The 24,708-nt window shown below is 39.2% G+C and overlaps 5 protein-coding genes and 2 non-coding genes across 8 annotated transcripts; 6 read left to right on the forward strand and 1 right to left on the reverse strand.

Moving 5' to 3' along the window:
- The first annotated feature begins 436 nt into the window (after positions 1 to 436).
- LOC110787853 (zinc finger BED domain-containing protein RICESLEEPER 2-like) lies at positions 437 to 3,114 on the forward strand. The gene is made up of 4 exons (XM_056841571.1): positions 437 to 1,188; positions 1,308 to 2,599; positions 2,696 to 2,796; positions 2,896 to 3,114. Exons 1-4 carry the CDS (start codon positions 437 to 439, stop codon positions 3,112 to 3,114), a joined length of 2,364 nt encoding a protein of 787 aa, XP_056697549.1.
- Positions 3,115 to 3,433: 319 nt separating this feature from the next.
- On the forward strand, positions 3,434 to 4,471 carry LOC130471445 (uncharacterized). The gene is made up of 2 exons (XM_056841572.1): positions 3,434 to 3,544; positions 3,977 to 4,471. Exons 1-2 carry the CDS (start codon positions 3,434 to 3,436, stop codon positions 4,469 to 4,471), a joined length of 606 nt encoding a protein of 201 aa, XP_056697550.1.
- A 6,135-nt stretch (positions 4,472 to 10,606) lies between these two features.
- On the forward strand, positions 10,607 to 10,933 carry LOC130471446 (70 kDa peptidyl-prolyl isomerase-like). The gene has a single exon (XM_056841573.1). The coding sequence runs from the start codon at positions 10,607 to 10,609 to the stop codon at positions 10,931 to 10,933; it is 327 nt and encodes a 108-aa protein (XP_056697551.1).
- Positions 10,934 to 13,534: 2,601 nt separating this feature from the next.
- LOC130471447 (uncharacterized) lies at positions 13,535 to 14,910 on the forward strand. Its single transcript, XM_056841574.1, has 3 exons — positions 13,535 to 13,909; positions 13,965 to 14,207; positions 14,251 to 14,910. Exons 1-3 carry the CDS (start codon positions 13,535 to 13,537, stop codon positions 14,908 to 14,910), a joined length of 1,278 nt encoding a protein of 425 aa, XP_056697552.1.
- Positions 14,911 to 16,868: 1,958 nt separating this feature from the next.
- LOC130460265 (U1 spliceosomal RNA) lies at positions 16,869 to 17,030 on the forward strand. Its single transcript, XR_008920192.1, has one exon. It is a non-coding gene; the product is annotated as a U1 spliceosomal RNA (small nuclear RNA).
- Positions 17,031 to 17,856: 826 nt separating this feature from the next.
- LOC130460253 (U1 spliceosomal RNA) lies at positions 17,857 to 18,017 on the forward strand. Its single transcript, XR_008920185.1, has one exon. It is a non-coding gene; the product is annotated as a U1 spliceosomal RNA (small nuclear RNA).
- A 376-nt stretch (positions 18,018 to 18,393) lies between these two features.
- LOC110788511 (cysteine synthase-like) lies at positions 18,394 to 22,790 on the reverse strand. Of its 2 annotated transcripts, none has more exons than NM_001426396.1 (11): positions 22,695 to 22,790; positions 21,451 to 21,505; positions 21,250 to 21,359; positions 21,062 to 21,119; positions 20,648 to 20,911; positions 20,414 to 20,551; positions 20,231 to 20,282; positions 19,602 to 19,681; positions 19,074 to 19,133; positions 18,857 to 18,937; positions 18,394 to 18,738 (listed from the first exon to the last, which is right to left on the reverse strand). In NM_001426396.1, exons 2-11 carry the CDS (start codon positions 21,490 to 21,492, stop codon positions 18,646 to 18,648), a joined length of 978 nt encoding a protein of 325 aa, NP_001413325.1. In that variant the 5' UTR covers positions 21,493 to 21,505; positions 22,695 to 22,790; the 3' UTR covers positions 18,394 to 18,645. The 2 variants fall into 2 exon arrangements, with proteins under 2 accessions (NP_001413325.1, XP_021848851.1); XM_021993159.2 differs by lacking the exon at positions 22,695 to 22,790 and adding an exon at positions 22,608 to 22,675 and having other exon boundaries at positions 18,426 to 18,738.
- Positions 22,791 to 24,708: the final 1,918 nt, after the last annotated feature.

Here is a 24,708-nt window from a genome sequence, read left to right on the forward strand (position 1 = left end):
AGTAACTGAAAATGTAAATGTAATCTAACTACGGAGTATTAGTTTTGTCATACTGAAATGATACAGAAATTTAGCACAATATATTGATTAATTTGAGAAATTCGTATAAAATGGCTTGCTTTAGAGTTTAGACATAAATTACTCTTGTTGTAATTTGGTGCTGATTAATAAGACAACTATTGTAGTGAGAATTAATAAGCTCATAATTGGACCTCTTTTTAGGTAAATCTAAACATTATTGGACCTCTTGCAGTAGTCTTGCATCTATTTGTCAGTTATTTTAATTTATCAATTTGATGGAATAACTCATCTTTTAACAGTTTGTTGTATCTTAGAATGGAATGTTTTGTCAGTGTTCTGTAAAAAGATTATGATTTGCTTTCTTCTATATGTGAAAATATTAATTTCCTTGTTTTAATGTTAATGTATGGCAAAAATGGAAATGGGAGATAGTAGTGCTGGATCCAAGTCATTCTCATTTTCCCCGTCTCCTCCGGTTCCTCTTCCTGAAGTATCAATCCCAAACCCGTTATATTCTCTTCCAATTAGTCATTCACAATCCCCAACTCAACTGGGAGAAGAGGAAGAGATGGGACCTCCACCTCCACGACAGCCTGCTAGGAGACTCAAATCTGAAGTGTGGAATCACTTCGAGAGGAAGGTGATCAATGGTGAACAAAAGGCCAAGTGTTTGCATTGTAATCAGTTGTTTTCGGGCAACAGTAAGAATGGGACTTCTCATTTGAAGGACCACCTTGTTCTTAGATGCACTAAAAAGCATATGAAGGTTGATGTGCGTCAAAAGTTGCTGGCAGTTAATCGTAGACAAGATTCGAGCACAAGGTTGGAAAATCATGTCTTCAATCAAGAAGAATCAAGAAAGGAGTTGGCTCATATGGTTGTTCTCCATGAGTATCCATTGTCAATTGTAGAGCATGTTGGGTTTAGGAGATTTGTTATTAGCTTGAATCCAAGTTTCAAGATAATAAGTCGCAACACTTTAAAGAGTGATATTTTGAAGATGTTTGTGAGTGAGAAAGCAAATTTGAAGAAGTTATTTGATGGTCATGGGGGAAGAGTGGCGATAACAACTGATATGTGGACTGCTTCACCTCAAAAGAAAGGTTACATGGCCATTACATCACATTTCATTGACGACCAATGGATTTTGCACAACAAAACTTTGAGGTACTTAAAAATTTGAAGCTTCCTGTTATTTGTATTTACTGTGTTTTGGCTGTTTTTTGTATGTTTTTCTAATCTATGTGTTTTATTTTCCACCAATTTGATATGTTTTTTCCAAATAGGTTTGTTTACGTTCCTTGTCCACACACTGTCAATATGCTTGCTCAAGTCCTTGTTGATACATTGAATGAATACAACATAGCTGAGAAAATATCTTCTGTTGTTCTTGATAATTGTACCACAAATGATGCCATGGTTGATATTTTACATGAGAAGTTTGATTGTGACACCCTTATGTGTTCTGGTCAATTTTTACATGTACGTTGTAGTGCGCATATATTGAATTTGATTGTCCAAGATGGTTTGGAGATGATTGGTTCTGGGATTGAAAGGATACGTAATTGTGTTGTGTTTTGGGGTTCAACTCAAAAAAGACTTCAAAAGTTTGAGGATAAGGCTAGGGCTTCTAAGGTTGATTGTTCTAGGAAGTTGTCTCTTGATTGTAAAACTAGATGGAACTCAACCTTTCTAATGCTTCAAAGTGCTTTACCATATAAGAATGTTTTTGCTAACTTAAAGACTCAAAATCCAAAGTTTAAGTTTGTTGTTCCTACTCAACGTGATTGGGAGTCGGCTGAAACTATTTGTGATAAATTGAAAAGATTTCACAAAGTGACTGAGTTGTTCTCATGCAGGAAATATCCTACTGCCAACTTGTTTTTTCGCCAAGTATGTGAGATTAAATTAGCTTTACGCTTGTGGAAAAATAGTAATGAGCAGTTTGTTAGGGATATGGCTGAGAAAATGATTGAGAAGTTTGATAAGTATTGGTCTAATATCAATGGAATATTGTCAGTGGCTGCAATTTTAGACCCTAGAAATAAGTTGGAATGTGTGGAGTATTATTTTTGTGAAATTTTTGGTGATGAAGCTTCTGTTGAGGTTGAAAGGGTAAAGACTTTGTTGTATGATTTATTGCATGAGTACCATGAGAAATCCGATAAAGAGGATGTTGGGTCTTCTAGTTTTAGTCAAACAGTTCTTGGAAAGAGACCTAGTGACTTGATTTCTTCTGATAATGTTAATGGCGATGACTGTGATAAATGGACTTTGATTAAAAAGACCAAGAAAAGAAAAGCTAATGTGCGGTGTGAGTTAGACCATTACCTCGAAGATGAAGCGTTACCCGAGAGTAGTCAGTTTGATGTCCTTAATTTTTGGAAGACCGACTTGAAATATCCAACTTTGAGGAAAATTGCTAGAGATATATTAGCAATCCCTGCTTCAACCGTAGCTTCTGAGAGTGCTTTCAGTATGGGCGGTAGGGTGGTTAGTCCCCAACGTTCATCTCTTCACCGTGACACAGTGGAAGCACTTATGTGCATGCAAAATTGGCTTCTTGGGGAGTATTCGGGTATACTTTTTCACTTGCATTTACTTGTGGCTTTTTATTTTATAAAATATCAAATTTATTTATGAGTTATGGCCTTGTGGGGTTTTTCTTTGACAGATGCTTGTTTTGATAATGCACACGCATGTGCAACTATTTTGGTTGATGCCGATGTGGGAGGTGATGGAAGTTGTGCAAGTGAAGTCATTGATGTTAATTCGGTAAACTAGCTAATCCCATTTATTTTATAGGTTAATGTTTGAGTACATAAGTTCTTTTTTTTATATGTATTTTTGTTGCATAATGGTAGGATGGAGAAGAGGAAATGGATATCCTATGAAGAGCTGTTGGTTGTTGCTTGCTGTTGGGATGGGATCGTGCTTGTTGTTGCTGTTGGGATGAGATGGTGCTTGTTGTTGCTCGTTGGGATGGGATCATGGGATGGTGCTATTGCTGTTGGGTTGTTATTTTGTTGTTGCTTGCTGCTATCCAGTTCCGTTGTTGCTAGATTAGCACTTGGCTATATTGACACCAGTTAATTAGGGACTCAAATTAGTACGGAGTATTATTAGAAATGGCATGTACTTTGGAAGTTAAACTTTATTTATTTCTGAATGTTATTATTATTTGCCTTTGGCTCCTTGCCCATTTTGTGGTTGGGTGGTCGCATGCTTGGAGCATAGGCACGGCTTGTAAAAACGATAATTATTTCATGTACTTCGTTTCAGTTTTAAAGAGTAGTTTTGACTTGATTTTTTAGGTGTGAATGGGCATAATTGTCACCCGCAAATGACCCAATCCACCCGATTCACCCGTGGATGATGGGTGGGTTGGATATGGATGAGAAAAATTAGGGTTATGGATCGGGTGGATGATGGATGGAGTCTTAACGGGTGGAGGCGGATTGAGCTCCACCCGATCCACCTCCGATCCATTGCCAGCCCTAAGAGCATCCGGTCGGAGACCGAGGCAATCGAGCCCCTCCAGCTCGGCGAGAACAAATGGTCCGTCCAGTTTCCCGAGTGAACCCTTCCACCACCTTGCGCCCGTCAACAAGGCGGCAATAACGCTATGAGGCCGAGTCCGAATTATCAGACACCGGATCGACACCCGTCATGGAAGACCGTCCTTTCTACCCCTTCACTCGAGGACAAACTCATATAACCTCTCCCAGAATGAGTGTGCGTCACAGAATGGCTTCCAGCCGTCGTAAACCGACTTATCACATCCAACAAGGATTGAACAACCTGACGTTAAGTCATATGAGTACTCCTTTCTGCGAGGCTATAATGAACACCCCCCAAAGAGCCCAAAGTAAAGACTCCTACCATAGAGGCCTACGACGGCACCTCTGACCCGGATATGCACTTAGTTGCATACCGTCACCATATGTATGTGCAGGGGACCAATGAGGCTACATGGTGCAATTACTTTCCGGCCACTCTCAAAGGTGTAGCGTCCAAATGGTTCGAAAGACTACCTGCAGGATCAATCGCCTCCTTCAATGATCTAGAAACATTATTTTCCACAAGGTTTATGGCATACAAGGAAGAAAGGAAGACAAGTATGCATCTAGGCCGCATTCAGCATGGAAAAGACGAGTCTTTGCGAAGCTATGTCAAACACTTCAACTTGGAAGCTAGGCAAATCCCAGACCTGCCTGATGGCGTCTCCTTCGATAACTTCATCAGGGGCTTAAAGAAGGGATCGTTTAAATTTGATTTAGTCAAAAAGAGCGTGCGGGCGATGGTAGAAGTCCTCAACGAAGCCGAGGCATTCATACATGCCACAGAAATATGTAGTGTATCCAAACACGGTAAAACTAGAGAAGCGACGAAATCATCCGGGAAGAAAGAAAGGACTGATCGGAAAACCTCACGGGTCAATGGCACCTAGGCAATATCTAAAGAGCAAGACCCCACCTCTACTGTAAAAAAGAGGGGACGGCCGCAAGAGAAGGAATTTTTTGAGTATAACACGGATCTCCTTACCATTCTGGTAGATGTAGGGACCAGATTCGACCTAGAACGACCATTTCCAATCAAATCCCCCGCTGAGAGCCGAGATCCCAAGTTATACTGCCAGTTTCACGAAAATATAGGTCACGATACCAAAGACTGAAGAAGTCTAAAAAGGGCTCTGGACTGGCTAGCTTCTAAAGGGCACTTGAAAAATTATCTACAGAGGAACACTCACGACATGGGGAAAAGCCATTACAAGAAGAACAAATCACCCGTTTCAACTGGAGAAGGAAATCAAACTGAAGGGGGATTTGTAGGTTTCATATCAGGAGGTCCTATCCGGGGGACCAACCATGAGGGGACAAAAAGACTATGCTCGTCGATTGAGACAAGTAATGTTATCAAGAAAGTCACGAATGGACTCTTTCCCCCGAATTGAAAATTGTGAGTCCGATGGAAGACGCATACATGATGACCCACTAGTCATAGAAATCAAGATCTCCAACATGAGAGTAAAGCGTATACTTGTAGATACAGGAAGTTCTTCTAACATAATGAGTATGGAGTGCTTAAGACGCCTAGCCCATGATCCTAAGACAATCGAAAGCATTCACTATCCCATCATTGGCTTTGGGGGAAGCACATACACCCTATAGGCGTCATAACCCTACATGTACGAATAGGGGGACGCATCGACGAAAGGAAAATGAATGTGGACTTCCTGGTTGTCAAAGACCTAACATCATACAACGTCATTCTGGGACGCCCTACTCTGAACAAGATAAAAGTTGTGGTTTGTCACTCATTTAATGCTCTTAAAATACGTATGTGACGATGGTTCGATAGGAACTATTCATGGAGATCAGCAACAAGCACGAGACTACTATCTAACCACCCTCAACCCGTCCGCATGGAGGAAGGAGCCGGCCGGAACCGGAGTCAAAAGAAAGAACGAAGAAAATCCTCCAACAACTAAAGAAGGTATCTCCATCAAGGTTGAAGAAAGTGGCTAGATAACACCCCACTCAATAGACCAGTCCAGTACTATGTAAGGGCCAACAAAACAGCCGGTATTATGTAAGAGCCAACAAAACGGCCAGTAGCATGTAAGAGCCAACAAAACGGCTAATCTTTGTAAAAGGCCAAACAAAACGGTCTATATTTCGTTAAAACTAAAGCAGTTGAAATATTTGAGTCAATATTGAGCTAAATTTATAATAGTTATATTTTTGCCGATAACATCAACTCCGAACGTTCACTATCTACATGGCACAGCAAGGCGCCCAATGGATAGAAATTCTTACCTATAAAAGACGTAAACCGCAAATATTGACTCAATAAGATAGTCAATCAACACTGACGCCTTCTCATTGACGGTGCCAGAAAAGACTAATTGGTTGACAGCCTGAGAAGTGGTCTAGATTAGCGCCCCAATTAGGCTGATCACCTAAAACACTGGGGTTACTTTCTAAATATGGGCAAGAAGGCCCATTCCCAAACAAGAATATTCCCCAAAAAAGAGGAGCCCTCAGAAAGCCCTTGGGAGAAATGCAAATCCAGACCAAAGAGTCAAATAAGGACGAAACATGAAACATAAGAAGTAAAAAGTGCATAGGAGGCACAAAAATTCATACATACGCCCATGGCGTAGAAAAACTAACAAAAAAAAGGTGCTCATAAGGCACCAATGTTAATACAAGCTCCCATGGCGACGCAAAACCAACAGTAATTCAAGAAATTTGTTTTTAAGGATGAGGAGCGGTCGAGTCGCCCTCATGGATGTCTTGTCCGGCTGGAGAGTTCACCTCCTCTTCCTCCACGTCCTCCTCCTCTCCATCGCCGACAAACTCAGGAGGTTCAAGCCCGAGACGCAGGGCCGTCATGACTGCCGTCTGATGCGAAACCCAATGTCTGAACCAGGAGAAGTCCTTACCCTCCATCTCCGGGTCCCAAGCCCGCCGGGTACCCTCCAAGACGGCTTTCTCCCCAAGCTTAAAAGAGCAAGCAGCTTCTCCCCAGATGGTATTCACTTCATCTTGGGTAGCCTTAAGCTTCTTTTCAAGGGCGTCCACCTTTGAGGAGAAGTTGGTAACACGCCCACAAACAACAACATACCCAGCCTTGAGTTCAACTAGTTTCTCCTCATGCTCCTTAAGCCTCTCCTCATAATCTTGGGCACTTGCCTCGGCTTGCTGGAGAGAAGAAGCTTGCGACCTGATGACCACGTCCATTTCATCTCGGATTAGCCTCGCCTTCTTTTCGGCGTATTTTTCATGGTTCTCAATCTGATCCTTATGATCGAGCAGCTCTTGATGCATGTTAACACGGTACTCACGAGCCTCGACAAACCTGATAAACAACTACACCAACAAAAGAATAAATTAGTCAGCTACACAAGACGACACGGGAACCTGAAAAACAAGTTGAAAGGAAAGAAGCTTCTAAAAAACTCACATCTAGCGCAAGGGACTGCATGATTCCAAAAAACCCATTGTCAATCCCCGGAAGAGATTTCACATACTCCCTAGGGATCGCAGCATACACAGAGGAAAGAACTTTATTCTTCTCCTCCGAGCTGAAGTCGCCGGAAGGGGGAATTTGTGCCACCTCGGCATACCTCATCCGCTGAAAATCAAAGCCAGCTGTGTTGGCATACAAAATGAGCATTAGCAAAAAAAACTACTAAGTGTACACTAGACGCCTCGATTATTAAAAAATTTACCTGGGGCCGTTGGCGAAGGCACCAATGAAGATTGGGGCAACGATTTATCCTTGGAAGGAGGGATCACCTGACTCCCTACTCGTCTCCTTCCTAGTCGGAGTCCAGCAACAGGACCAGCACTTGTCGCCGCTTTGGCAGATGCCTCCTTAGGCTCTAGGCCCCCAGCCAAGGACGCCACATCTTCCGCCACTACCGGAGTAGACCTGCCAGCTACATTGGCCACAGGAGGATCTTCTCTATTAGGAGAAGAGATCCCCACTTCCACAACAGGTGGAGCTGTCAGCACCAGCTCAGGCATCACATCATTATCCGCGCTCCCTTTCTTCTTAAAAAAGGGACGCTTAGCCTTTGGAGCGACCGAAGAGGGACCTGGATGCTTCCCGGTAACAGAAGTGGTAGGCGCCTATAGAAAAAGGAAAAACACCTATCAACATAAGTAAAATCTACATAGCTTCTAACTTAATAATTGGACGTACCTTGGGGAGGTCACAAAAGGCAGCCTCATCAGATTTCTTCTAAGACTCTTTCTTCTTAGCCTCCACAACCTTAAGAACCTTCTCGGCATAATCCTGAGATAGCAGGCCACTCAAGAAACTTCACTACCCCCTTGTCTTCTGGGGACAAACGGCTCATATCGGACTCTGCACAAACCAAGGGGGTCAGCGAAAGAAAAAAGGAATCAAAATTCGCATAAACATATTTACTACTTCCATAAAGAAAGCTACCTCTGCGTAAATACGGGCACAGGCCGACGACAGCAAGGAAAACCCTATTAGTAAACTGGCCTACGTGTGGAAGCCAACTGTTGGGTACCCAGGCATGACTCTTAGCGGACAGTCTATACATTTGTGCTTCAAATAAAGGCTTTACAAGCCTCCATTCCTTTGAAAGAAGACGAGGAAGAGCCTCAGTCTCATAAATAAAGGGCGGCCTATAATTCCAACGAGTAAGACGTCTTGAAAGGGTAAGGTCCTCCATTCGTATGATGGACCACTTAGTTCTCCACCACACCCAATTGGACGACTTGCCTACCACTGTCTTATAACCTCTCCGGCTATAGAGGGTAAACCATCCCTGAGGAGAACGAGAGGAGGGTGCAATATCTAATAACCTAACGAAGGACGAGAAGGAAGGGACACTGTAATTAAAAGAACATTTGGAAATAAAGCCAAAGACATTTGCCCAAGAATTGGGTGTCAACTGGGCCAGTCTTATGTCATACCCATCCAAAACAGCAAGAACAAATGGATGCAAGGGAAACCTAAAACCTAGCCTAAAAGAGGCGGTGTAGACAACAACCTCCCCTGAGGACAGGTGATCTACAGTACTATGGGAACTAGGACATTTGAAGCTAAAGCCTCAAGGTAACAAAAGGAAACGCTCAAAATCACGTCCCTGCTCCTTCAGGTATCGAAGCCATTTTCTACTTGGGAAAATATCAGATGGAAATAAATCCAAATCCTATTTCCCTTACACCATTGGAAGCTGATGCTTAGTTATCTCCTTGTCTAAAGAACTAGAAGAATCATCCTCGAAGTCCTCTCTCGGGACCAGAGGACGGCGAGCCACACTCTTATGCCTCATTTGAGAACGGGCCGCCTTGGCACCTTCTCCCCTAGAATGATGTGAAGAACAAGCTCCCCTCCTAGTCACATAAGGGGGGCTCGAAAAAGGAACATGACTTTCTCGTTCTCGGGGTGCTTCCCATGCACCCACATTAGCCGTTTTCCTAATATGTGCCATGTGGCCCTGCATAAGAAACGGGACGTCCGACTTAAAAAGAGAAGAAAAAAAGCAACGACGTTGTCCAAATATAATAGAAACACGGGGATAACAAAAAACGCATCCCCAAGAATTGGATAACCAATTAAAAATCACCAAAAATGAAAAACAAGAAAAATAGCAAAAGAAGTACATGCAAATAATCAAAGTGGGTGAAAGCTTTTGTCGAGCAAATTGATCCCCAAAGCAAAAGCGAAGAAAAGTGGTCACAAACACTTTCAGCTCAAGCAAAGAACTCTTGAAAAACTTATTTCTCTCTCTAAAAACTCTCAATTGTCATAAGAGAAATGAAAGACTAAAATAAATCCTTGCTTTGGTTTTAAAAGAAAAACTGAAGCTCAGTAGATGACAACACGTGGTGCAAACCTGCATCAAGGAGAATGCCCTAAAAATATTAGAGCATCCCCCTTGAGGGGAAAATGATGTGGCCTAAAAATATCAAACTCCACTTGTGACCTACCATGGGGCAACACGTGGCCCATGCATGATGGGAAGATGTACACATCTAGAAAAATCATCTCCGAAGGCAAAACACAAAAAAGCCCAAAATGCTCGAAAAGGCCCATACACCAAAAGAGCCCTTGCTTTGTCTCTTTTATTCCATATATCAGATTAGGACACATGTCCCTATCTCTGAGGTTATCCAATCATATGCTTAGGTTTTTTGAGGCACTTCCCAAAACCCTGGTCCTATAAATAGTTCAAATCCCAAGGTAAAAGGGGCGATCAATTCATTCATACCTACCTAAAACAATTATGCTATGCCTAATTTCTAAATTACTTCTATCTCTAGCCAATACTTACTTAGGCATCAGAGGAAATATTCCTACGAGAATATTCTGGTTTTGTAGGTTGCAGGGAGATCGTGCCAGCGATTTGATACCTCTGAGGAAAGGGTGACACATCATCATCAACAAAGTTCTCACAACACCAAGCATTATCTCCTATAATTGACATACAAAAACGATCCTAACTAGTTCATAATATATTCAATTACCATTTCCTAACTTTAATTTTGCTTCTCTCTCTCTAAACCTCCTTATCCTAAAAATTCTCGGGGTTAGCATTTTTTCTCATCCTCTGCTTGAACTCGCTGGAGACGGAGCTGGGTTTGTTCATCCTTTTCCGTTCTCCGATGGGTTGATTTAGCTTCGTAATAATCCTCCTTTTTAGTGTTTAGGTATGTTTATTGCAGGATCTTGCACTTCTTTCACTAACCCTTGCGGTGGTTGGAGATTTTGGCCTACCTCCATTTAAGGTGCAGAGCTTGGTCTCTTACTTTTGTTAGAGTTTTTATTTATTTATTTATAACTTTGTTAGATTGGAGTAGGTGTTTGAAATTTGGTGGCTGGAGCCGCTTGGTTTTCTCGTGGTTTGGTTCTTTTGAGTTTGTTTGGGTTCTCTTGTATCTTCATGATGTGCTCTGTGAAGGTCTATGAGAAGTTTAGGAAAGAGCTCAATAAACTCCTCACATAAGGGGAAAATCTGAAGGAAGAAGATGAAATTTTGATTGGGCTTCTTGCTAACTCAAAAAATCCAAGAGGTGTTTTTGATTTAGCTCTGAAGATGAAAGAGGAAGGGAACTTGCTCTTTAAAAAAGGTCATATTATTGATTCTTTGGAGAAGTATGGATATGCGGGGATTATCCTTGGTTGTTTTATATTTGAAGAGGAGGAGCATCTACGCAAATTTTATGACCTCTCTATTTGCATCCTTCTAAACTCAGCAGTTTGTTTTAGTAGGAAAATTGAATATGAGCAAGTTGGTCTTATTTGCTCCGTAATATTGGAATTTGACTCGAACAATGTCAAAGATTTATACAGGAGAGCCATGGCGGCGGGAGAATTGTGTAGGGGAGACTTTGCTTTTTTGGACTTATTATTGGCCTCTTAAGTGGATCCTTCTAACCGTGAAATAGATGGGAAGCTTGAGAAGGTTAAACTCTCTCTCATGGTGAAGAAGGGAAAGGACCATGTCTAGGTTTCTGTCCCTTTAGGTCTAGGTCTTGGTTTACCTCACTCCCGGAAAAAGGTGAAGAGAAGTATGGTTGAGGATTGCAATAATGGGAATGACCAGACTTCAGAGAAGGAGTCCATAAAAGATAAAAATGAAAGGAAGAGTGATAATGATTCAGTTTGGAACAATGATATGAGAGTGCAGAGTTCTATAACCGTGGAGGATTTTCAGATGCAGGATTGCGCAAGTATTGTTGAAGACAATCAAATGAGTGATGATATGGAAATGGTGGAAAATAAGGTGTTGGAAGATTGTGAGAGTGTCAACAATTTTGATAGACCAAATATGTCAGAGTCTAAGTATCGGTTTGTTAACCGGAAAAGGTCGGGCTCTTATCTTAACATTTCACGAAAGGATTATATTCTCCTAAGCCAAGGGAAATCGATCCAATATTGAAACTCTAGATTCGTGTCTCCTATGGATATTAGAGTAATTCCTATACCAAAGAAGGAATCTGTGAGGCCAAGTGAAAGTCATGAGAAGAGCCAGTGGCAGTTTTAAGGGGGGGCAAGGGGTACAACTGCCCCCCCATTCCTTAGAAAAAATCTGGAGAAAAAAAATTAGAATTGGCCCATGTAAATATTTTATAGTAAAGCCCAAGGCCAAAAGACAAAAGTGACTCAATTGAACCCATTTTACCCGACTTCGTTCTCTTTCTTCGTAACCTCAAGCGACACTACCTTACAGTCTCCCACTTTCAGAGTTTCAGATCTTAACATCTTGAACGCCACCTCAAAATTCAGCAGTCCACTAGTTCGACAATCAATGAACTGAAATCCGACAGTCCTTCTCCAGTAAGTTTGTTCACTTATATTTTTTATTTTTTCAATCTTTAATTCAATGGGTCAAATGTGTAAGTTACGAAATACGAATTGTATTTACATGATTACATCATCAGATTTGTTTAATTATTTAGAGAATTAGAGTTGGCAAGTTTGACTAATTTGTTTCTTTGTTATAGATTTATACTAATCTATTAAACAAGAATTTGAAAAAGAAATTGGGAGTAACATGTTTACATCTTTTACAACCATTTAATTTCAATTCGTATAGTATCTACATTAGTAAAACTTCAGATTTCAATCAATTAGACAATTAGAAATTTAAAATTAGTTCATAATTGTATAATTGATTTACTGTAATTTTAGAGTGAATAATGTGAAATTAGTTTGTTGTCTTATTGTCTAATTGAGGATTGGTTTTAACTGCTAGGTTGTTAGAGTTGAAATTTACAAAATGAAGAACAAAAATTTAGAATTCTTTTGGAGGAAAGGTGGAGGGAAGTCACAAAAATCATCATCTTCATCCTCACCGACTTCAAAGGAACCACCAATTGAAGAAATAGATCGTGAGGTTCCCATTCAAGAAAATGAAATTGAAGATCTAACACCATTTCCACCAATTGAAGAAATCAATTGTGAGCTTTCTCCAATTCAAGAAAATCAAACTGATTTTCCAGACCCACCATTGCCGCAAACTGAAGAAAGTGATGATGCTGAATTTTCCAGTGAAGATGAAGTCCCATGTGAAACCACTCCTCAAAGTAGAGCAGGAGCTTGCGGGAGAAATGATATTTTTGATGTTAATCTTCTGCCACATGATCCTGGATTAAGAATACCAATGTCATCTTATCATCCCAATGATCGAGACTCCGTAAGAAGAGGATATATTGTTAAAAAGCCTTGTCAACCACATACACATGCTTTCCCTCAAACGAATAAGGGTGGTATGCGTTGTTTTTAGTGTATCTTGGTTTAAAAAGTATGATTGGCTCGAGTATAGCGTTCACAAAGATGCTGCGTTTTGTTTCATTTGTTACTTATTTAAAGATAAAACAAGTTATCCAGGAGGTGATACATTTGTCAATGGAGGTTTTAATACATGGAATAAACCTGAGAGATTGAAAAAACATGTTGGGGGTATTGGCAGTGGCCATAATGAAGCTGTAGAGAAGTATGATTTTTTCATGAATCAAAAGTCATCAATCCCCAATCTTTGTCCAAGCATAGTACTAAAGCTAGTTCTCTTTATAAAACTCGCCTCACTTACACACTTAGATGTTTGAGATTTCTTTTGCGACAAGGTTTAGCATTTTGTGGCCATGATGAAAGTGAAATGTCAGACAACAAAGGACATTTTAAAGAGCTTTTGTTATGGCTTGCGGAGAATGATAAAAAGGCTAAGAAAGTTGTCTTGAAGAGTGCCTCGGGAAACAATCAAATGGCCGCTCCTTCCATTTAGAGAGAACTTATTAATTGTTGTGCCAAAGAGACTACTAAGCTCATTATCGAAGATCTAGGTGATGAGTTTTTTGGAATCTTGGCTGATGAGTCGAGTGATATATCTCAAAAGGAGCAATTAGCCCTTTGTGTTCATTATGTCTGTAAACAAGGGAGGGTTTGTGAGTGATTTATTGGTATTGTGCATGTTGAGGACACCTTTGCTTTGTCACTTAAGAAAGAAATCGAGTCTTTACTTATGGAGCATTCTTTAAGTTTGTCTAAAGTTCGTGGTCAAGGTTATGATGGGGCTAGCAACATGAGGGGTGAAATAAATGAATTGAAAACTTTGGTTATGAATGATAGTCCTTCTGCTTACTACATACATTGTTTCGCACATCGACTTCAATTGACTCTTGTTGCGGTTGCTAAGGAAAATGATGATTGTATTTGGCTTTTTGAACAACTTGGTTATTTGTTGAATGTTATTGGAGTTTCTTGTAAGAGTAGAGAAATGCTTCGAGTAGTTCAAGCTCAAAAAGTTTTGGAGGCATTAGAATGTGGTGAAATTGAAAGTGGGCAAGGTTTGAACCAAGAGCTTGGTTTGGGGAGGCCCGGACAAACTCGATGGGGGGTCACACTACAAAACAATTTTGAATATCACTACTTTGTATTCTACAATCATGAAGGTACTTGAGATGATTGGCAAGAATCCCTTGTATGGGGATGATCGTGGGAAAGCTCAAGCTATTATGGAGAAATTTGAGTCATTCGAGTTCATTTTCATAACACACTTGATGCTAGAAATATTTGGGTATACGGAATTCTTGAGTCAATCTTTGCAAAGGAAGGACCAAAATATTGTTAATGCTATGGCTCTTGTTTCTTTGACTAAGGAACGTTTGCAAACGATGAGAGATCATAGATGGGAGGTATTTTTTCAAAATGTTTTGTTCTTTTTGTGCTAAACATGAGATTGAAGTTCCCGATATGGATGCATTGTATGTTCCGAGTGGAAGATCAAAACGTTTCTTTGCTAAGGTTACAAATCTTCATCGTTTTCGTATTGAAATGTTTCTAAGTGTCATTATTGAAATGTTTCTAAGTGTCATTTATTTACAACTTCAAGAGCTTAACAATAGGTTCAATGAGGTGAATATGGAATTGCTACTTTGTATGGCTTGCTTGAGTCCCACCAATTCGTTTGCTCTTTTTGATGAGATGAAGTTGATAAGACTTGCTAAGTTTTATCCAAGTGAGTTCTCAACCAATGATTTGGTAAGTCTTCGGTTTGAGCCTTTTATTGATGACATGCGAAAGGATATAAGGTTTCGAGAAGTGAAAGATCTTGGTGAACTTTCTACCATGCTCGTTGAAACCGATAAGCATACTACTTACAAGCTAGTCTACCTACTTTTAAGGCCAGTATTAATTCTTCCTGTGGCAACGGCAAGTGTGGAAAGAGTCTTTTCCTCAATGACTATTGTGAAGAGCAAATTGCGGAATCGGTTGGGTGATCAATTGTTAAATGATTGTTTAGTCACATTTATTGAGAGAGGTCTTTCTTCTAAAGTTAGTGATGAAGATGTAATAAATCGTTTCCAAAATATGAAATCTCGTCGGATGCAAATATAATTTTTATTGAATATTGTGTACTTGAATTAGTTGTAATTTAAATTGGTAATTAAATTTTGGTATTGGACGTTTTTTTTATTATTAATAGTTAGTACTGTCTACAACTCCGTACCCCCATTCCCCAATTCCTGGATCCGCCACTGAGAAGAGCTTGTCAGATTCTACCTTGTAACCCATGGAGGATATCACAAAATCTATAACTTCAGTGGACCAACACAAGGAGGATAATTTGGCGATGGAAGTTGGGTTGCCTGATTTCAAGTAAAGTGAAGAGCACAATGAGGATTTGACCAACGTCTGTGATATGACTATATGCATTCAGTTTCAAGTTGGGTGTTTGTGCAAGTCGTCTTCTATCATCGATTTCTTCTCATGCCGGAGGAAGGAAAAATTTAGCCCGAAGTTGTGGGAAGGGAACCAGAAGAGTGCATTCGGTGAATATGGAAAAGAACTCATTTCATTCTCGTGTTGATGATGCTCGCAGGTTCAAAGTAGGAAAGAAGAGAAAGCTTGTTGGCCCTCCACCTAGTTTTTTTTTTTGGTGTACCATCCGGTTCACCCTTAGGGCTAATCCGGATTCGGGGCGAGTTCTGAGTGGATAGGTTCCATTCCCCTCCCAATTGTTGTTGCGGGGGATCGAACACAGGTCCTCCCTACCAAGTTCAGCCTCAATCACCACTGAACCAACAGTCAATTGGTCCCTCCACCTAGTTTAGTGTACCGTCCGTGGAAGAAGCTTCATTTTATGTTGCATTATAGTAGTACGAGTGGTATTTCTGAGTCATGTGTAGTTTCTTCTGTTAGCAGAGTCGAGTCTTGTTCTTTGAGTTGTTCAGGTAGTGTTAGTTATGTTTCCCATGAATCGACAGTAGGCTGATTGTAATGGGCTTTTTTCTTTTCCTATTATGTTGCCTGTTTGTAATTCCTGCCCAAAAAAAAAAATTTAATTTTAAAAAACGAATCACATTCAAGAAATCCCCAATTCGATCAAAATTGTTATGAACCCTAAATTTAATTTCCTATTTTTGGGGTTAATTTAAGCCACTGAATCATAAATTCAGCAAATTGCTCAACATACATAATGTTTTCGAATCAATTACACACACAAATTGGTTTAATAAACACAATTAACATCGTTTCAATTACTCATTACGAAACGAATTGATGAGATATTATTTTTGCACAAATAAATCATACCTTAAATGAAGCTCTTCAATCTCCTTTGCAAAGCTGGAAAGATTAACGATTTGAGTATATATTTTCGTGAATTTTAAGAAGTGTTCTTTCAATTTGGGTACCTCATTTCGCAAGAGCTAAACATTCTATCTCCTAACATTCTCAAGCTGCGAATTCTACTCCATCTTTCCTTCTACCTATACTTCTGTCATTTGTAACTGATTTTGATTTCAGCTTTTTTGATTGATTTTTTTGGAGGAAATCTGGGTACAACATTTCGCAGGTTGGAAGAGAGAACGACAGGGAAGAAAATGCAGAGTACTAAAATCGTGAAATATGTAAAATCGTGAAGATAAGTGAAAAAATCTAAAATATCACCGTTGTTGTGGGTCCCACGTAACGATTTCTTCATTGTAAAAAAAACTTTTAATTTTTTTTAGGTGGTAAAATACGATTTTTTTTTAAGATGGTAAAAATAATTTTCGGTTTTTTTAGGTGGTAAAAAACAATTTGTCCAAAAATTTATCACTAAAAATAGATAACTTTTACATATATCAAAGATTCAAAGTAACTTTTGTACAACATTTGTATAAGATCTTGTGGTGACAAAGCTTGAAACAATTAATTGTCTCTATGATACATATCGGCACTCGAATGTTGTGTCTAACATTTATCTGCTGAACACTAAACATAGTATGACATTCTAAAGTCCCACATCGAAGATATTTTTAAGAATGTGGAAAGGAAATGGTATAAATAATGAAGGCTGCACATTGTTCAAATCACTTACCTGGACGGGGTCAATGGGCGATCAATAAGGCCCATGGCCTAGGTTGGTGGCCTCCATTGCACATACCGGAGGGGTGCCTGCCTAACGTCTCCCCAAGTGGGAGAGCGTACGTCATAATTTGTGATAGTGGGGGCCTGCGTCCGCGCGGCCCCTGTCCAATATCAGTGCTAGTTTTTCTCAAATATCCCACTTGGATTATGTAAATACCACTGCTAGCTCGAACAGGGAATCCCCGTTACTCGATCCAAATACTTGTTATATTACTGCTGCTTTCCCTTTTACAATAACAAGGACGTTCTGTCGGCCTCTTAATACAGTCAAAATGAATGGTAGATAATTAGAGATAGTTGCCAAAGCTTCGTTTAGGAGACTAGCAATTAAAACGGTTATTCTATTTTACTTCTACGCTAGGTGATACTGAGATTGGAGTGATTTTTGGGTGACATGAACAACATATTTTTCGTTATTGATCAATGATAAAAGAATTATCAATTGAACAACTCTTCCTTGAAATATACAATCATGATCCGAAACCAATTGGAGGATGTTTTTAACACCTTAACGAGTTAATTGTCTTGTTGAAAATTTAACAAAGTACAAGCATAGGGAATGATGTATCATTGATAGAGGGCCTACAAGAAACTCAAACTTGAATTAAATTGACAAAGCTTTTGAAATCCATCTGATATGATAATCCTCAGTTCCTTATACTGTGGGATTTGATTTATTTCAACCAAACTTTTAAACTAACGTTGCCTTCCTCCCAGTCAAAAAGTAACTGACAAAATCAAACAAAAATCACAATTCAATCTTCGGTAATGTAACTTTGCTAACTAAAACAACTTAAGAAGACATAGATACTAATACTAAACAAATGAGAAGCAGCAAAACAGTATTTCACCATTCTCCCACATCGACTGTGAAGGAAACTAGATAAATAAACAACAGTATAAGTATGTGGCATTGGGCTAGTGGATTCCATACTTACCTGGACGGGGTCAAATGGGTGATCATGAAGGCTCATGGCCTAGGTAGGTGACTTCCATTGCACTTTGGAGGGGCGCCTGCCTAACATCTCCTCAAGAGGGAGAGTGTACGTCATAATTTGTGATAGGGGGGCTTGCGTTCGCGCAGCCCCTACCCTAGTTATACTCAGAAAGTTTTATAATTCTAGCACTTTTAGGGTGATAAAAGTTCATTGACTGGTGATCGGTGATAAAAGTTCATTGACCGGGGTATGTTTCGAAACTTTTGTAATTATCGTGTATAAAAATGATAATCAAAACTGGAGAAATAAAGATGTGTGTAGTACGCAGTTAGTTCCAACAAAAATGTTGCTATCGCTTATGTTTACCTATCTGCTCGTCTGTTGTGTTTTGTACTCACGTCGTTGTTGATAAACATTAATAGAATGTAATGGAGGGTGGTAAGTTTTATTCCAATCTGGCTAATTACCAGGCTGCTGTCTATCACATGAAATCCCTTAGCAACTTAGCCAAGTTTGAAGGCTGCTGTCTATCACATGAAATCCCTCATCAACAATATGTAATGGAAGAACATGAAAGAGTATTTTATACATCACAAACCATAGTTGCCAGTGCATGATGACCAAACATCAAGGACACAACTGACATTGTTCTAATACAGAAGGGCCACGATTTGCATGTCTACGAGAAAAGAAAAGGAAAACAGAAGAAAACTAGGATTTAGACCACATGAAAAGACCAAAGCCTGTGAAGTATCCAAGACCATTAAAGGAGAACTCGAACTTAGGACTCAATAACCATGCTCTCTGCCTCCTTCCTCACTGAATCAAACAACACCGAGGATAAATATCGTTCGCCAAAGCTGGGAAAGACAGCCTGTTAAGGTAAACAAGGATACAATAATTAGTCAAAAGAAGCATTCATCCTTTCATCTTTTTTACTTTGGTTGGTGCAAGTAGGTTACAAGTATATAAGAACACAGAAATAAGCTTACGACGATGAGTTTTCCAGCATTTTCAGGCCTCTTTGCCACTTTAATGGCAGCGGCAGCAGCAGCACCAGATGAAATCCCAACCTGAAAAATGAATTTCCCAGTCATCATAAAGAACTATCATAGTAAATGGAGTACTTTATTATTTAGATAGCAAATAGGATGATAGAAGCATGTGAACTACATAGCAAATAAACATACCAAACATTAAAGAACTTACCAGTAGACCTTCCTTGAGGGCGAGCAATTTGGCCATTTCAATAGATTCTTCACTGGATATCTGCATAATTTAGAACCCCCAACACAAAAGAAAGAGAGAAAGAGAAAAGTGGATGAGTTGTCCATTTATACAAATATTTGGCAGATATACTCAAATAACATATACTCCTACTTGTATGTAATACCAAGAAGTTAAAGCTAGAGTAGAGCATTCATCCAATCATCCCAGTCTAGTCAAAGTTGGTTAACATTATCTGTAGACAACGGGTGATATTCAGGGAAAAAAGACTTACAGTCTCATGTACAAACCCCCTACCCCGTGGACGAAATAACTAAACTCATTGCAAAAAGGATACTAACAACTTTCAGTCACTTTCCTCTTTTTCAAAAAAGTTAACCAAACATGGCAAAATCGAACTGAGATGATACTATAAGACATCTATGCGACAAGCAATGAAACTTATGAACATATTAGCATATAACATAATTAGTGGAAGTACACAACAATCCAAAAGAATAAAAGGCTCACCTGAACCACTTCATCGATAATATTCACATCCAGAACACCAGGTATGAATCCAGCTCCAAGTCCTTGAATCTTATGTGGGCCTATAAATGTACACAAACATGCAATTCCACCAAGTTTAAGAAAATTGTCTGATAAACCAACAGACTGGATTTTCTTTTTCTTTTTTCCCACAGTTCAAAAAAAGATTAACAGCACTCAAAAATCAGAAATACAAGAACAATTTTTTGACAAGGGGTTTTTATAAGCAAAGTTACAAACTACAGACTACATAGTATATAATAACCCTACCAATTGTATAGAAAGTTAGAAACCAATCAAGTTCCTCTCTACAGCAAAGAAAGCTATGCACTTCATGCAAGTGAGTACATTTTCCCGCACTTAAAAGCTTATATTGTGTGGATTTCCTCTGAAAGCAGTACATACTGGCAGCACAAATGTCCATGTTTATTGACAAATAGTAGGTGTATGTTGAACAAAATTCAACAAGCTTGAACTGTCCCGGAAGATAACTAACTATATAAATAAACAGGTATAACCCAAGTAATGTTTTTGACATCTTTACCCAGCAATAATAAGAGGTCACGACTCATGAACAAGAGATATTCAAGGATCATAGCTTTGTTAATTACCAGGTTTTCCTCCAGACAATACAGCACTTTCCACTGGTTCCAGGCCAATTAGCTGAAGCATGAAGACAAATACCACAAGATAAGGGCATGAAAGAACAGAAGAAAAGGAGAGATATTCACAAAGAGCGACTTAGACTTCAAATAACTTTAGGAATTTTGTTACACATCAATGCCACAACTGACCTTAACATCCGGGTTTTGTTCCTTTAGGTATTTTCCTGCACCTGTTATTGTACCTCCAGTCCCTATTCCAGAGACGAATATATCAATTTTTCCACCTGTGCCTTTCCAAATTTCTGGTCCAGTTGTTTCATAATGAACCTAAACAAAGACCATTAACGTTAGAGTGAATGTTCCAATAAGCTATAAATCCAAATATCCAATGAAGAATGACACAAATACATCAAGGAGCATTACCTTTGGGTTGGCAGGGTTTTCAAACTGTTGTAGTATATATGAATTAGGAGTTTTGTCACGGATCTCCTCAGCCTTCTGAACAGCCCCTTTCATACCTTTTGCTGGATCAGTAAGGATAAGCTCAGCACCAAAGGCCCTGAGAATAGTCCTCCGCTCAAGACTCATTGATGCTGGCATCGTAATGATGAGCTTGTAACCTTTAGCTGCTGCGATGAAGGCTAATCCAATGCCAGTATTTCCACTGGTGGGCTCAATCAGGACACTCTGAACCATTGAGAAAAAAGAAATAGTACAAGCAGAACTTCAACCTCTAAATGGTTAATGTAATAATTCATTCAGATAATCATTGCCTTAACCAGGTACTACATCCTTAATGTAATAATTCTAGATTCAGAAGTGTTACTGACTACTAACCTCTCCAGGTGTAATAAGCCCGCTTTTTTCAGCATCAGTAATCATACTGAACCCAATCCTGCAAGAGCACAGCAATTTAGACATTCAGCAATGACACATGTATACAGCAGATTATAGCCATGCCAGGATCTCAATCACCGAGAAATACACACACACTCACACAGAATAAAAGAAAAGAAAAAAGTAACCTGTCTTTAACACTAGAGCAAGGTTCCATTCCTTCCAGCTTTGCAGCAACACGAGCAACACAACCATCGGCGACAGTGTTGAGATATACCAATGGCGTTTTCCCAATCAACTACACAAGTCACATATTTAACAAATGAATGATAAGATCTAATAAACTATGGCTTATAACTACAAGGGTACAAAAGGGTCAGGCTGCTTACTTCAGTCACATCTTTAGCAATGAAGGCCTTCTCCTCAACCATTTTGGGTTATATACTGCAACCAACATAAACAATGAAGTGATGAACTTAAACATTATGTGTTGGTAGTCAAACAGCTTTTGCACAAAACCATATGTGAAATTAAATAACAGTGAACAAATAACTAACTACTCCGTACGGCATATATCTGAGAACATCACTTTAGACCATATAACTGGCAGATAAACTTTAGACGTTTGAGAATGCAATTCTTATCATGAACAAAAATCTGTAGTACGGGTATGGAACTATAGTCTATAGATTCAGCACAAAATGATCAAAATATACGACAAAATATTCATTTAGTAAACGAGCTGAATAGCAACAGACTTAGAGCTATCTAATGTTGGTGACTACTGTATGCAGGACATAACAAGGTAAAATTTACGCTTCCACGTTCTTATTTCAATTGCTGCTTAATTCATTTGTTCAGTTTGTGGAACAAATTGGTGCCAATAAACTGTGATATTGCAGTAATCCTACAAGTAGTTCAGATCTCCCATTTGGGAGAGAGACGTGACCTGGATCATATGAGACAGTTACTATTTCCTAGGTCAACCCCCTCTCAAATAACAACACTGAAACCTTATTCCCAAAATGGACGGGGTCAGCTACCTTAAGCAATAATTTATCTCCTATTATCATCCATAACAATCCTATTCCTCAATTCGCTTCTATCTAGTGCGACAGTCACTTGCAAACCCCTCCCAAACAAAACCACTGAAATTTTCTTACTGATGTACAATTAGTGTTCACTACTCCATTAAGGTTAGCTACACAAAAAAGTTCAACAAAGATAATCACAGGAAAAACATATGAAAAAGAACAAGAAATACCCATTTGGTCATTTAACATTCAAATCCCTCAAAACACCCACACACAAAAAAAACATCCACAAGTCCCAAAATATCCATCAACAAAGGAAAACCCCCTCAGAATTACCCCAGAAACATATGATTTTTATTCAGAATTCAAGCAAACAAAACCAGATGTAAATGGGACGAATCATCAATAGAAATTGAAAAGACAAAGAAATGGAAACAATTAAAATCCAACAAAAGGGCAGAAACAAAGAAATTCAAGCAAATAAAAAAATCAAATAGAGAATTTTGACATACCCAGTTCATGAAATGGAAAAAATAGCATTGAAATGAAATAACACAGCAAAGGAATTTAAAGTCAAAAGGGAAAGTTGGTCTACAAACCTTAAAAGAGATAGAAATCTGAGAAGAATCGAGACTGATTGCAGATTAAAGAGATTGAATAATCCAAGGAAATCGGTTTGGATATTACTTATAGTAGAGTTACATCAATTTGTTAATATTTGTTGTTTCTGCACGATTACTACAAGAAAATCTGTAGGGGATTATTTCACATGTGGATATGTGTTGGCATGACATGCCCATTTTCCACCGGGCCGAACTTATTGATGTTTAATTCAAACCATTGATTTAAGGGATTTTTATTCGACGTCCTAATTAGCTAATAACGTCATCATTTCTCGCATGAAAGTACACTTTTACCCTTTGTAAAGAAAGTCACCCTCACCTTCTCTCCTGTGTTTGCTCAGCCCCCCTCACCACAACTTGGATCACACTCATCGGACTTTTTAACTCTATTAACGCTAATTTTTAACAAATTAATGTTAATTTATAAAAATATTAATGACAAATAAAAATTATATGAACAAACGAAATATTAAAAAAATATTGATAATATACTTAATAAAAAGATTAACAATATACTTAACACTCAATTAATAATATACTTAATAAAAATTAATTAAAAAAATTATATTACAAATTATTCCTAAAATCAATAACACTCATTTATGACATAATTTACACATATATTTTAATTAACATTAATTCTTAATCTCTAACTCACGTAAAAAAGTTAAAAATTAAAAATTAAATTTTAAACATAACCCGCGCACAAGATCTGCTTGGCTCACATGGTACTCGCGCACGGTTATTGCGTGGGTACCATGTGTAGACGCCTACATTTGTCCCTAGGCCCGGTACGGTGTGTTCGATGATGAAACCAAACACCGCTTGACTAAGCTTTCCTAAGTATGCGACTAACGATCCATGACTACCTGATAATCCCGTAAACCATACTTCCATTTTTAGAAACTACTATTTATAGTAACTGCCATGCCCGAGCGCTGCCCAAAATGGTAACTGTGAGGGGGTCGAAAAAGCACGAGGCTAATGCGTGACCTTGTCCCTCGTGGGTGTGACGATTCTTTTTATTCAATCAAGTGTAATTGGATTTCCTGTGAGTATACACCCAATTGACTAGTAATATAGGAGTCGCCATTCAGTTTTTAACGACAATGAGAAAAACTGACAAAACCCGGTTATCGTGACATAAAGGGAGTGCAATTATGTTTTGAAGGAAATAATGCCCTTGGTCCAAGTATACATTCTATGTTAAGTCTAATAAATGCGGTTCAGTATTAATTAACAAGTTAATAATTCAGTGAGATCAAGTGAGCTGAATGCCTAGCTAGAGGCCGCTTCAGTTCAAGTGGAATTAATGATATTAATCCACAGCTTACTCTTGACTGAACCCGTAGGGTCACACAAATAGTACGTAAACGGATCAAGTATTTAATGGCATTAAATACTCCATCTATGAATATTCGGAACCGACGGATCTTGGTTTCAGTGGGAGCTAAGATCGTCACAGGCAAGAAATGAATACTCCGGAAACGATGATATTGCCGGAAACGGAAATATGGATCGTATCGGAAAAATAAATATTATCCAAGTCGTAGATGTTGCCGGAAACGGAAACATGGTACGTATCGGAAAATATTATCGGAAATGGAAATATTGCCAGAATCGGAAATATTGCCGGAAACGGAAATATTGTCAGAATCGGAAATATTACCGGAATCGGAAAATAATTCCGGAAACGGAAATATTAAATATTTGTTCGAAACGGAAATTAATTCCGGAATCGGAAATATTAAATATTGTTCGTATCGGAAATGAATTCCGGAATCGGAAAATTTAATCGGAAGCGCATCGTACGAATAAGCATCGGACGAGGCCTGCCGGACGAGGCCCAGCACGAAGCCAGGCCATCGCCCAGCAAGCCAAGCGCGCCGCACAAACAGCCACGCCAGGCCCAGCGCAAGGCCAGGCCCAGCAGGCTGCGCAGCGCGCACAGCGCGCACAGCACGCGCAGCGCGCAGCGCGCGCGGGCGCT

Source organism: Spinacia oleracea, chromosome 4, assembly GCF_020520425.1.
Source record: "Spinacia oleracea cultivar Varoflay chromosome 4, BTI_SOV_V1, whole genome shotgun sequence".
NCBI classification, from domain to species: Eukaryota; Viridiplantae; Streptophyta; class Magnoliopsida; order Caryophyllales; family Amaranthaceae; genus Spinacia; species Spinacia oleracea.

Coding starts and splice junctions, on each gene's coding strand:
- LOC110787853 (XM_056841571.1), top strand. CDS start 437: ATGGAAATGGGAGATAGTAGTGCTGGATCCAAGTCATTCTCATTTTCC. Junction 1,189..1,307: donor TTGCACAACAAAACTTTGAG/GTACTTAAAAAT, acceptor TTTTCCAAATAG/GTTTGTTTACGTTCCTTGTC. Junction 2,797..2,895: donor AAGTCATTGATGTTAATTCG/GTAAACTAGCTA, acceptor AGGATGGAGAAG/AGGAAATGGATATCCTATGA.
- LOC130471445 (XM_056841572.1), top strand. CDS start 3,434: ATGGATCGGGTGGATGATGGATGGAGTCTTAACGGGTGGAGGCGGATT. Junction 3,545..3,976: donor GCATCCGGTCGGAGACCGAG/GCAATCGAGCCC, acceptor ATGTATGTGCAG/GGGACCAATGAGGCTACATG.
- LOC130471446 (XM_056841573.1), top strand. CDS start 10,607: ATGAAAGAGGAAGGGAACTTGCTCTTTAAAAAAGGTCATATTATTGAT.
- LOC130471447 (XM_056841574.1), top strand. CDS start 13,535: ATGGAGCATTCTTTAAGTTTGTCTAAAGTTCGTGGTCAAGGTTATGAT. Junction 13,910..13,964: donor CCGGACAAACTCGATGGGGG/GTCACACTACAA, acceptor ACAATCATGAAG/GTACTTGAGATGATTGGCAA. Junction 14,208..14,250: donor TGAGAGATCATAGATGGGAG/GTATTTTTTCAA, acceptor GCTAAACATGAG/ATTGAAGTTCCCGATATGGA.
- LOC110788511 (NM_001426396.1), bottom strand. CDS start 21,492: ATGGTTGAGGAGAAGGCCTTCATTGCTAAAGATGTGACTGAA. Junction 20,552..20,647: donor AAAACCCTGCCAACCCAAAG/GTAATGCTCCTT, acceptor GTCTTTGTTTAG/GTTCATTATGAAACAACTGG. Junction 20,283..20,413: donor AACAAAACCCGGATGTTAAG/GTCAGTTGTGGC, acceptor TTCATGCTTCAG/CTAATTGGCCTGGAACCAGT.